A 13,737-nucleotide genomic window follows, 5' to 3' on the forward strand; every position below is an offset into this window, starting at 1 on the left:
ATGTTTTGATTAGCAGTCATGTAACAGTTTTGAAAGATGATGATGAGCAATGGCTTTCTACTGGAGCGCGACATCAGAAAACGCTATCATGTAACATTTTGGAAGGCAATGAGAAGCAACAGATTCAGCAGTATTCTTGTGGACTGTTTACGATTATGATAATCAATTAATCATTTATTAGGCAAAATATACATTTACTGGTTCAAGCCTTTCAAATGTCAGGTTTAGCTGGCTTTCTATGTTTTGGATTGTAAACTGAATGTCTTTGGGTTTTGGATTGTTGGTTGGACAAACCAAACAACAATCTGAAGGTGTCACCTTAGGGATGTTGTGATGGTGTTCTTCATAATTTGATCTGACCCTCTATGAACAAAATGATAAATTAATTAATTAATTCATTATCTATACCAACTATCCGTTAAGGGTTGTGTGTGTGTGTGTGTGTGTGTGTGTGTGTGTGTGTGTGGGCGGGGGGGTGGTGGTTGGGAGGGGGTGGTGTTGGGGACATTGGGTGAGAGGCGGGGTACACCCTCTATGGATCACCAGTCCATTGGAGGGCCGACATATATAGACAAACAACCAATCACACTCACAGTCACACCTACGGGAAAGCTGGAGTACCTGGAGAGAACCCATGCAGGCACAGGGAGAACATGCAAACGCCACACAGAGAAGCTCTGGGCAAAATGGGGCCCAAACCCAGAACCTTCTTACTGTGAGGTGACAGTGCTAACCACTGTGCCACTGTACTGCCCTAAATGATGAATTGATAAATCAACAAAGCACCTTCCTGCTCAGCCCAGGCAGCATCAACAGAAACCTGGCCTCCTCTCAACCTTGAAACATCCCCTTTAGAGGAATCCCAGAGACTATTTTGTTTGCAGCTCACACACACCACGAAGTCGAGGCTGTGTCTTCCCCACTGCTACAGTCTTCTATTTGTCACTGTGACACTGCATTGGCTCGGAGGCTGCTCAGGCTGTGGCTGTACCTGATGAATGATTCAGCAGATTTAAAGGGGAGCAGTGCTGGGGTGAACATTAAATTTATGTTTTATGTTTTTAAACTAGAAGCACTGCCAGAGTGCAAAACCTCTTAAGGAGTTAAATGTCAACATGTGAAACACATTGAACTTATTTGCACATACTGTATTTCATGATACAATATTTGCTGTATCTGACATATAGGTTCTTGCCATAGAAAAGAGAGTACATGACCGCCAATGCTGATCTACGGAGTCAGATCTTGACAATCAATCTGCAAATGAATTCTAGACTAAATGTTTAATCATTAATGATAGTTTTATTGTCAACCCTGGACATTGTATCAGTCTATCAATAACTAACCTCTGATTCAGTTACTGGTTAATCTGTGAAACACAGAAGCTCTTCCATTACTGAGAATGTGACTACTTTGTGGTTGAGGTTTGTAATCAATTGTAAAGTGCTTTGGTGCAAATTGCTCCACAAATGGACACTCCATAACTGCAGGTTTGAGCAGTTACACTGCTGATGTACAGCATATTTCTCCATTTTCCTCCGTCCCCCTTGTGACTGCACAACACTTACATACACTCCCCACTTAACTCACGCGCACAACATGCGCGTACACACTTGGAGCCACCACCCATCATGTGCTCTGTTTCCCCACTGTCACACCTTCAATGACCTCATATTTAAGATATCTCATAGATTCAGTCTGTCCGAAATTGATGATGTGTCCGACTCAGTAGTACAGTGTGAACATTAATGACTCTGTTTCATTTAGTGCCCCAGTATTCCATGCCTGTGAGCCAGTATGCACAAAACTTATCTCTGGGACTAATACATTTAAGAGGTAGGCAGCCATTCTCAATGTTATTAATTATTCCAGTGTTTTTCTTTCTGTGAGAAGACGTGTTTGCAAAGAAAATGGTCTGTCTAGTTAATGTGAATGCTAAAAAACTATGGCCCTTTGGCTTCACCCTTTAAAGCTTGGCTTTTGACAAATATTTCCCACATGCTTACATTACTGCATCACTGCAGTCACCTGAGATTCCTTCATCTTCAATTTGGCAAACTTGAGGTCATGTGTCACTTTTTTATTAACTGATAACAATTTGTGAGCACAACCTTTTGGCGTGCCTTCCATGCTTGGCCATATTAAATGAAGTCCTGTAAATATTGAATGAGATTCATGTTCTCTGAGTAGCCTACACCACTGGTTTTATTCCTTGTTTACTGCTTGTGCGTCCCCGAGGAGGAATCCAGCCATTGGCTTTTATCATCTCTGAGGTAACTCAGCCCTTCCTGCTTTTAATGTATGAATGCCTGTCTAGAAAATCGATCTGAAACCACAAAGCTTTTGCTTACACACCAAGTGATGTTGTCTCAATGATTAGTCGTCTGTGTTGATTAACTGAATGCAAGTAGATGAAAAAAGTATATTTAAAAATAGGTTTTAAAAAGCAGTATTTTTGTCAAAAAACAAAACAAAACAAACAACACACACAAACACAGAGACAAAAACAGTAGCACTGTACCTAACAAAAAACTGAAACAATATTTCTGTATTATTGCAAGGGGATTTGTGGTACTGTAAATGCTTGTATTACTGAATATGTGGTTTGCAGTGAGCTGAGTATGAATTTGATACATCCACTAACCTCCCCCGTGGGACAAATCTTAACAGCTTTCTTAATTGCCTTATTTTTCATCTAGCACCAGTATCAGGTCAACATTTTAACATGATTGATACCTTGGTTTAAACATTGTATGTTCTTAACATCAGCATGTTTCCCAATGTACAGCCTTACAGAGCCTTTAGCATGTTTGTGAATTTTAACATTGGCAAGACACAATGTGGGTTTATTTACAGAAATGCTCCTCATAGCCACCTTGATACTATATGAGAGTTTAAATTGTATTATTTATTTATTTATTGCTAAAACTTTAACCTATTAAGACTCTTAAAAGTATACCCCGTTGACAGGGACATTGTAGCTAAAATTAATGCAGTCTAATACAACAGCCTACCAAAATATGCTGCCATTATGATGATGATAATTTTTCACCATTTTATAGAGCAAATAATTGATTGAAAAAATGACAAAATAATGGGCATAATGCAAATAAACTAGCTGTAATCCTAAACTGTATTGAATTGAGAGAGAGTTTTTAGGATAGACTATATAACACAGGGCTGTTTTTTACTTTTATTTTTTATTTATTTATTTATCTCAGAATCCATTCATTTTAACTAAGTAGACATAAGTAGAATTGCTTTGTGCAGAAGATGTCTGAGTGAAACTGTGTTATTGCAGTCGTTAACCGTGTGTGTGTGTGTGTGTGTGTGTGTGTGTATGTGTACGAACTGTAACCCACTGTAGGCTACTGTACTACAGAATGTTTTGCAGAAGAGGATGAGCGTGTGCCAGTTTATTTGCCCTCCTCCTTCCGTACGGAGGGGCGGGGTTCACATGGTACATCAACACTAGCAGCTAGCTGCAGATGTAACCCGGTCGCTCACACTTAAGTTTCTGTTCACTCCGGACTTTTCCGTCGTCGTTAAACTATTATCATACGCATTTTCGAACGAGGCACTGTTACATATGTTACATTTTCATTCGTCTGTTTCCATTCCATCCTGAAATCCACCGCGGCTGCGAAATCATCAGTCTCCGGTCAGTTTGAGCTCGTCGGCTCCTCGGGAACATATGATGTGAATACCGAGCACTGAAGTAGGACTGGATAACTGAGTATCTTAAAAAATATGTAAGTGTTGTTCGGAAACATCTACTCTTGACTCATTGTTACACTGTTTGTTAGATTATTTAATCTAAATATAATATTGTTCACGTAATGTGTCTACTGGGACTAGTAGTGCCATATCGTTCTTAGTGGTGCTATTTCCACAGATTCCACATTATTCCCATACTGACTTGTGGCTTTCAGCTGCGAGTTTGTAGTGAGGAATAGCCTACTTGAATAACATTTCCTTTTTTAGTAGTGATAGCACTGTGATAAATCTATAATATTCCTTAGAGGACTTTAATCACTTTTCCCTATTGATACTAGGAATGCTTTTTAAATAAAAAAAACTCATAAGCTTCAAACTCATGACATTAAGTTGTTCATAATGTGAGTGAGGAGGATGTTGTGACATTTCCCAGTGCTCTGTGTTGTCTTTCTCAGCAGGCTCATTATCTGCAGAAGCAGCCCTTTGCTTTAGGCTACAGTACACTGTACAATATCTGACTTGAACAATTAACTTTCTTTTTCCTGCTTGAAAAGATGATTCTTTCCCCTGCCTTTGCAGAAAAAACATGTTTATGTTCACTCAAACCCCTAACACCTAACCACTTTGATTAATATTTCAACATAAGTTGCAAATTGCTCCCTGACTTACATTATGCATCGTTGCATGCTGGGCCACGATTGGCTGCAGCTCTCGGTCTCTCTGTGTGGCAACAAGCCTTCCCATCCGCCCAGCAACTCCCTATTCCTCATGCCATGGTGATTTTCTGCCTCCGAGGGCCTTTTCTGCAGCATCCAGTGTAGTAACCATGGCAACGGCAGCCTGACCCTGGGTGTGCTGCTGCTGTTACTACAGGCTTGACCTGAATTCCTTGCTGCATCCCAGGCAGGCATACATGACTTGGGCAGCTGACCTGCTTCTCATTGTTGGTTGTGAAGCAGCTGAGGTTGTCAGTCAAAGCCGAGGCACCAAAACAGTGTTCATGGATCAATAAACTCAGCTGTGATTGGCTTTGTGTTGCAAGGAGAGTCTGTAATGTTATCATTCTTAAGAAAATGTTAACGTATGAGGATCAGCTGGAGTCTCTAGCTGTGACTTCTGTGAAAAAATTAGGTTTTCAAGCAGAGATTGTAGTAAATTGTAGTAAATAATAGAGCTAGTAAATTGAATATCTTTTGGTTTTGGCCTATTGGTTGGATAAAAAGGATATGTGAAGACATCACTTTGGGCTTTAGGGAATAATGATTTGACTATTTTCTGGCGTTTCATAGACCTTTAATCAAGGAAATGATAAGCAGATTAATTAATAATGAAAATAATCACTGCAGTCCTAAGGAAAATCCTCGTAGTGAACATTTTAATATTGAATGGCTGCTGACACGATGCCTTATATCTGTGCTGAACATCTGTGTAAATACAATATAACACCAACTTGAAAGTTTAGATGACATTTCAGGCTGCTAACTGCACTATTTTGTAAAGGTGGAGGATTTTCACATTGTGAATCTGTTGCACTTTTGCTTGGTTGCTGCCTTGGTTGCCACATGGCAACAGCATTGCCATCGAACCCATCCTCACCTGTGGAATATCTTAGTATAACTCACAATACCCTTCCATTTATCTTTCTATTATGCAACTGGGGCCAGTAATGTAAGTGTATGTAATTCATTTCTTAAGGGAGAAATGAGCAGATGTTGTGGATTTAGATGCTGCTGACAGAAAATGAAAGTGTTCATGGAGCGATCCTTGCACAGCCCACAGCTCAGCTGTAGGCTCCCCGAGGTGTCAGCTTGTTGGCGGAGCCAGACTGTGTAGGAGTGCCTATTTCTGTCCTTTCTCCAAGGAACCTCTCTCTCTCTCTCTCTTCCTCTCTCTCTCTCTCTCTCCCTCCCTCCCTCCCTCCACCACTTGCTGCAGCATAACTGAAGTCAGCTCAGTCACCCTCTGGTTCTGTGCCTGTCTGTCTATCATTGTGATCTCTCTTCTACAGCTTAGCCTGCAGACTTAAGAGGACTTCAAGAAGTCAGAGTAGCAGCTAAGAGGAATAGCCATTGATTGTCTATCTTTGCCTATGGAGAGAAATCAGAGCATCTGCTCATGATTAATTGATTAGTTTATCAGCATCAAGTAATTGTTGGAGTCATTTTCTACTGAAAAAATGTCAAATATTTAATGGTTCCAGCTTCTCTAATGTGAACATTTTTTGCATTTCTTTGTCTTGTACATTACTACGCTGAATGTCTTTCAGTTTTGGGCAAAATAAGTAATTTGAGTTAAAGCCCGACTGATAAATCAGCAGGTAGATTTTATCATCCGATTTACACTAATTGCAGATAAGTCAGTATCAGTATTTATTACAGGTAACAAGAAATTAAAGCAATGGGAAGCCAACGATAGTTGCTGAAGGTATTTTTTGCCAAGTGTTGCTATTATGATGTTTGTCCACCAGAACGCTGCCACTCTGCTATTGGCAAAACACTAATCCCTGTTGGTTCATTGAATGCATCACAGTACAGCTGAATGGAGATGGCATTAATGAATCTGTGTCTTCATGGTGAGGCGCTCATTTTTACATGTTATGCATTATTTGAATGATAATATTCTATGCCCCCTCATTTCTCCCTCTGTGTAACCAAAATAAGGTACAGATCTACAGCAGTCATGTGAGTCATGCCTGGTTTTGCTGCAGTAAGCCACTACAGCCCTGTGTTAATTGGGGTGGTATAGGCTATAGTATGGTGGCCCTGAAGGTCAAAACAAGACAACATTTCAGAAAACACAACAACATTTCAGAAAAGACAACATTACTGAAAACCAAACATTTCACAAAACACAACATTTCACGAAGCACAACAACATTTTACACAACGCAGCGACATTTCACAAAACAGAAAGGGAGGGACAACAGCTCTTGATTGTGATTGGACAGAAATTTTGTGTTTTGTGAAATGTTGTAGTGTTTTCTGAAATGTTATGTTTTGTGAAATGTCATGTTTTCTGAAATTTTGTGCTTTAACCTTAGGCAACCTTACTATAGCCTGTTGACAAGCTTAATTTTACATTTATTAGTCTATAGGGATGACGTATTTTGTAGGCCAACCCGGAAGTTAGTATTACCTTGGTTCCCTCGACAAAAAGCCAATAGACATTTTTCCATTGGTCTTTGCTATAGAACATGAGCTCTGTGATCAACAAAAGTGTATGATACTTAAGCGTTTGTTTAGCAAAATAATCTTAACAAATGAACACCACTGTTTTGAAGCCTAAATACAATTGCCAGAAAGAAAAGCTTCTAACATGTAATTTGAACAGTGAACATTAACTACAGACCTTATTTCAGGCATTTAACCAAAACCCCATTCAAAAAACCCATTGACTTTGAGATGAGGGGGATTGGAAGTACTAAACTGCTAACTTATTTCTGGGTTTTAGGACTCATTCCTGCACCATTCTATTGTGCATCAGCCTTAAAAATCATGTATCATTGGGCATTTGCCACTTCTCTGACATTTTACTGACAAAATGGTTTATCGCTTAATTAAGAAAATGATTGGCAGAGCAGTAAAAGCTCTAATTGCAAACACCTACTGTAATTTATTGTTGAAGCTCTTGGTCATATAGACCTGATATTTATAAATCTGATATTTATTTTTGAGAAAAGAATTCTTAACATAATGGAGCATTTAGCAGCTAAATAGCCATATGTTTTCCTCAGAAATTGGTAGAGAGCAAAATTAGAGCTAAAAGAAAGTGAATATTGGACTCACATTCATTGGATGACCAGAGACATGACTCCAAATAATGGATGATGTTGCTCTATTGTCAACTGCATGTGTAAAATAAACAACTGTTTGCTCTCAAGTAAGTGCTATCAACTGGTGTTACGTCAATTTTGTATTCACAGCTTCTATTGGTTCTGTTGCCCCCAAGTGGCTAAAATAAGTTATTGCATTATTAACAGTTAATTGGTTCTAAAAATGAATGCTGATTAATTGTATGTCAGTTGACTAATTAATTAATATAGTGCTGAGACGATTAGTTGATAAATTTGACATTTGACATTAAAAAAATAAGAAAATGTGTTAGTTCCTGTTTGTACAATGTGAATATTGACTGGGTTTGTCAGTCCTCTATGATAGTAAATTGCAGATATTTAGGTTTAATGAGTTAGTCAGACAAAAGGTATTTTGATTATTCTAAACTTGCACAGACACAGTGTAGATAGTATAAAACTCTTGTTTGTATGTCTAAATAATTAAAACAATTACAAAATAACAATTACAAAACAAAAGACAGTTGTCAAACATTATGTGAAAACACTAAACCCTTAACTATAAGACACATTTCCCCCATAAATGGGTTTATAAAAACACTGGAATAATTTTTTGTCAGTACCTAAAAATAGTACAGAGCAAAAAAGAACACAAAAATAAACAGTTGGGACATGGAGATGCAGCAGGATGCTCTAAAAACTACCCGTCTGTCAGGAGCAGCATGTAACATTTGTACAGTTCTGTCATGTGCTGTCAAATTGTGCAGCAGATTCCTGTGTAGCTCACGAACATAAGTACATGGCCTGAAATAGTGTAAAATCAGTGGGGATTGCAGGCTGCAGATGTCTGCATTGACCTTAGAAAAGGCAGTTGTGCTGAAGCTGATTTTATTTATCCTCTGTGTGTCTTTCAAGACAGCGTTCCATTGTCTGCGTATTTTGGGGCCAGGGAGGTCTGGCTGCCCTGAAACCATGTGAGTCACTCACAAACAATGTGATTCTCTGTCTTCTCTCCACTGCTCACTTCTCCTCAGAATTAGACTGGAATCAATAAGGCATTGACAGCCAGTGACCCACATTTGCTACTCTCACATGATGATGGGATGTCAGTAGTATCCAGTCAATTGTGTGAAGTGATTTAAGAAATTTCTTTAGTTGATGTCACTGCTGCCTTTCTGTTTTCAGGGATGGATTTTTTTGTCTGCAGCCCATTTTGAAGCAGCTTTGTTTGCTTTATGTTGTAGATGGAATGGACCAGCAGAGGGCACTGCACTCAGGTTGCCTGGTCTCAGGGGTTCGCACGCCTCCCGTCCGCCGCAACAGCAAGCTGGCCAGCCTGGGACGCATCTTCAAGCCCTGGAAATGGAGGAAAAAGAAAAATGAGAAGCTGAAGCCCTCGGCAAGTGAGTGTGACTCGTGCTTCCATCAGTGCTGGGAAAAGCACTGGATGGTTAGGGAATCGCTCAGGAAATAGGAACAAGACGGCTGTATTTACAAAGCGTTCCACATGTTTTCATTTGCTATGCAGTCAGTGGACTGGTTTTTATAAATGTTTGTGTTGTTTAGCGGTGGAGAAGAAGACAGCTGTACGACAGAAAAGAGATGACCTCGTCAAGAGGAACCCTGGGGAGATGGAGACAGGTGCAAAATGAGAGATGAATACATACACAAACACATACACACACACACACACATGAACACATGTGACTCCAGGCTCATCACACTTCATTTGTTTAACCACATGATGCCCAACTCGTTCTCTGTGCACTGTTTGCAGAGTCAGATCTTGCTTGTGGGGGTAACAGTGAAGATCCAGACACCCCGACTCACTCTGACGGTGAGGACAGAGATGAGGAGCCTGTGGCACCTCTGGCTAGCACCAATGAAGATCTAGGCAGCGATTTAGAAGCCTCAACAGGTAGAGTACAATACTGGGGCTTGATAGAAAACATTCAACAAATAAAGAGATATACAAAGCACTTTGTATAGCTCATTGTTTTGGTTTTATGGCCCACAAGCATTGTGGTCATCTCTCCACCCTCATTGTGATTTTTCCAGCAGCAGCTGTTTATAATTGGAAAAAAAATCCAAGTCCACTCTACACTACTTAGCATCAAACAGCAGACACATACAGTTAGCAACTAGCTGGTGATTTAGCTGCTAAAGAGTCAGATATTTCCCTCAGGAGTTGGTGGAGACCACAACAGAGCTAAAAGAGGGTAAATGTTAGGCTTACATTCTACAGGTGGCCAGAAACACAACTCCAAAGAATGCTAATGCTGCTGGATATGTAAACAGGCAACCTTTTTGCTATTGTCATCCTAAATTTATAACGGTGATAACACTGTGTGTCAGTGTTGTGCTTACAGCTTGCTGCAGTGCCCTTTAGTGGCCAAACAATGATGCAGGTCGAAAATAATTTAGATTGTGGGCCTGCCGTTATGTGCTTTTTGTATGAAAAGTTGTAATCGGCTGATACATCTCTATCATAATTTCTAAAGTAAGTATCACCATTTAAAGGCACTTTCACACCCATGGATAATTTAGAGTTACACATTAACCTAAACTGTGTGTCTGTGGACAGTGATAGGAAACACCAGCAGAGGTAGGGGATTTGCAGACTTGATACACAAGCAGGTGGTAGATTCAAACCTAGGACCAAATCTAGTGTCAGTCTTTACTATAGTTCCTGTTTGTGATTTAAGCTGACAAAATAATTTATTATTAGTAATAATAAATAATTAGTAATAAAATTGGTGATTCTTGTTGGTTAAAATGGCTATATCTTTCCTGGTGCGGTTTTATTGGCACCAGCTGCAGTTTGGAGTACCATGTCTCTGACTGTCCACTAAGTGGAGACAGAGACTTTCCAAACAAACCAGACATTTACATTATCGTTGCCTGATGCTCCCATCCCAGTTCAAGATGTGACTGAAGATTTAAGGCAGCGGGCGACCCCAGTCAGAGTGACGGATGGGGAAGACGAAAGCACGTCACTAAGCGACCCTGGTGAAGAGCAGTCGATGGGGAAGGTGGAGACTGTTGAAGGGAAACAGGAGGTGACAGTGACCCAACCTCAGAGACGAGCCAGCACCCCTCCTCCACCCAACATGCCAGTGAAACTGCTCACCAGACTGGGCAAGCCTCGATGGTGAGTTTACCATGATAACGCTGATGTCAAGCCTTGCCGGTTTGCAGTGGTGTCTCATGTTGATGATTACCTTCCTCAGCTGCCCCTCCAGTGCCAGTGAAGAAGTCCCCAGCCACCTTACCCAGGAACTTCACACTTCCCAAAGACCCTCATGGCTCACTGTTGAGAGGCAGGATCTCCACACCTACTGGGTCCCCCACCTTGGGGCACTACACCCACAGCTGCCCCCCAGCTGTATCATTGAGGAAACTACACCGCGCCCTAGCCACCAAACATAGACAGGACAGGTCAGACTCTGGAGCAACATGTGCAGCATTTCTAAACATATATTGCCTTTGTTTGTATACTTTCTATTCTGTAAATGTTTCCACATGATATATATAGTGATAAATGCAGAATATAGTTATTATTTTTTACAAAATGAAAAACAAATGAAATGGAGCTTCCGTTAATGAAAGATATTGTATCAGTTCTGTTAGACTATTAAAAAAACCTGTTCACGAAAAATAATAATCCAATGATTAATTTCGATTGACTGACTAAATGATTAAGTGATTAACTGATACATTGTTTCAGCCCTTCTGCCAGCCCTCTCTGGCATTTCCTACCTAGTGAGATCCATTTTTTGTTGTTGACACAATATATAATGTTCTACTAAGTTCATTAAAGACAGAGTCACAGAGTAGAAACTGTTGCTTGAATGAACTGCGAGCTGTGTTAAAAACACATAAAGTACCAGTATTGTCCTCTTCTTCCTTTTAATTATAAACTAAACTGGTTGGCCTTTAATCATTCTTTGTGGGGATGCCTGACTCTTCTAAAGTCAGCAAGCATTTCCCTGGATTTAATCACTCAGTCTTTTTAACTGCTTGTAAAAAAATGTTGTGGTAGTCAACCAGTCATCACACAAAGCTAAAGTTGTAATTGACAGATTTGTCTTGTGATGTGTGACCTCAGTTTCCAGACAAAGGAAGCACGCTCATCTCCAAAACGCCGGCTGGATGGCCGTCTTTCCCGCACGTCTAGCACAGAGAGGGAGCCTGCCGGGGAGTCTGAGAGCAAGAAGGAGTCTGATGAGAACAAGGAGAAACTGGCGTCTGGACGAGTACTTGAGCGACCAGGACAGCTGGAACGAGTCTGTGATCTCTGGTAGGTCTCTGCTGACAGCAGACATGTACTGGAATATTTGCTTTACTATTATCTGCCTCTTAATGTACAAAGCCAGCAAAATCTGGGCAACCTGTCAGTGGATAATGAAGCAGCATAATCTGCTGATATTTGTTTACAGTGAGCGCCATGACAGGGAGATTTGCAGCAATGACGAATAGCAGACTTACTGGTGTTAAATTTCAGTGGCCCGTCAACATCTGCTCTGGTGGCCTAATTCTTGGCCATTCATGTGGGTCATTGGTGCACAGCCGCCTGCCATCAACATGTCTGTGAAAAAAAAAAGGCTAAGATGGAACGTGACACACATGGTATCAGCACTAGAATGACGTAATACAAATATCTGCTGACTGAGGAGACAGTCATAAAAATATGTAAGGGATGATGTAGCAACAGAATGACAAAATAGATTTACAATGTAATTAGAATCTGTACAATGTTTCTATTATATGTCAGTGTAGCAGAAAAAAAAAACATTTACTTGCTTTGAACCAAAAATATGTAAAAATGAAGCTAATTAGGCTAATTTAATTTTACTCAGACTTTCAAATCTCTTATTATTTGCTGGCCAGGCCCTGCAACACAAATCATTCGTCGTGTGATGTGTAACCAGACCTTGCTTTTTACCTCTTAAGTCTGATCATGTTGATAAAATGAATCAAACTGTAGGATGTCACTCAGTTTGAAGCATACTCCCCATATTGGGAGTTGGTGGCATTAATGAGCCATAAAATGCACTAGTGCACAAGTAAAGGAAGAGAAGAAGCATATTGTTACCCAGTGTGATCAATGACGGGTTCAAATGCCTTTGCAAGTGTATGAAGTAGGAAATGCATTTCACATGTTTGTATGGCTTTGAGGACGCACACAAAACAATACATTATGAGACAAGTACTTAATGTAAACTTGATGTGAAACTCCTATATAATAAGAAAAATCATGCACTCACACTGTTTGTTTCATCACATTAACATTAAAAACATGTTTTAGGAACAGTAATTATCCTAACATATTTAGTACTTAAGTGTTGGTCATTTTGGCATGGCAAATGAGTCAAAATACTACAATACTCATGTGCCTCAGGCACCAATGCTATGGAGAAGAAGCCAGTCAGAGGCATGAATCAGAATTTAGAGCTCTGTAACTGGCTGTGTCCTGCCAAAAAGTACCATGGGAGTCCAAGTTAACCCATGATTTTTGTTAATGTACACAAGCTTGTACTTTTTTTTTTTTTTTTTTTTTCTGAAGAACCAGATATTTTCTAACACAGTTGTTGATCTCGTTGACTGATGATTGAATCAGGAGAGCTTTATACTGATCCAAACTGTAGAGGAGCTCATTGCAACATTGTAACATTGTCTGTGGGAAAACTGAATAGGAATTTTACTAGTGGAACAAATACTCCCCCCACTTCACAACTCTATAAATGAGCTACATGGTTTCATTGCTCAGATGGAAGACACAAATGTTGACATCTCAAAACTCACATGAAATATTGGCTAGTCTTAAATGGAGGAACACACTATGGTCTGCTTAGTCAGAGCTTTTGGAAGTGTGGTGGTGATGGCAGCAGCGATCATGCGGTGAAGATGCTTCTTTACAGCAGGCCCTTGAACTCTGGTGAAGGTTGAGGGTAACATGAATGCAGAAAAAATTCCAAAGACATCCTAGATTAGAACTTGCTGCAAGAGATCTGCAGTATAGGTGAAGACTTGCAGTATTTTACAGCAATGTTAATACCCTGTAGGACTAGCGGCCTCAGTCCAATCCGAAATTTGTGGCTTGACTTGTAAGTAGTTGTTCCTTCATGGTCCTCATGCAACTTGACAGAGCTTGAAGAGTTTTGCTAAGAAGAATGGGGAAATGTGTGTGTAGTGGTCAGACATATAGATACAAATGTGCCTCTAGTAAA

At 40.1% G+C, this 13,737-nt stretch overlaps 1 protein-coding gene across 10 annotated transcripts in view; it reads left to right on the forward strand.

Moving 5' to 3' along the window:
* Nucleotides 1-13,737, forward strand: part of phactr3b (phosphatase and actin regulator 3b) — a 93,107-nt gene that overhangs the window by 9,930 nt on the left and 69,440 nt on the right. The window contains exons 2-4 of one of the 10 annotated variants that reach the window (XM_051074585.1): nucleotides 8,752-8,910; nucleotides 9,074-9,148; nucleotides 9,285-9,425. The exons of 6 other annotated variants lie outside the window; for them this stretch is intronic. In XM_051074585.1, coding sequence (XP_050930542.1) covers nucleotides 8,752-8,910; nucleotides 9,074-9,148; nucleotides 9,285-9,425 — 375 coding nt within the window. Of the gene's footprint in view, nucleotides 1-3,452; nucleotides 3,753-8,751; nucleotides 8,911-9,073; nucleotides 9,149-9,284; nucleotides 9,426-13,737 lie in introns of those variants that run through there. 3 more of the 10 variants (XM_051074587.1, XM_051074586.1, XM_051074591.1) reach the window with 3 other exon arrangements.

The sequence above is a fragment of the Lates calcarifer genome, linkage group LG12 (genome assembly GCF_001640805.2).
Source record: "Lates calcarifer isolate ASB-BC8 linkage group LG12, TLL_Latcal_v3, whole genome shotgun sequence".
Taxonomy (NCBI): domain Eukaryota; kingdom Metazoa; phylum Chordata; class Actinopteri; family Centropomidae; genus Lates; species Lates calcarifer.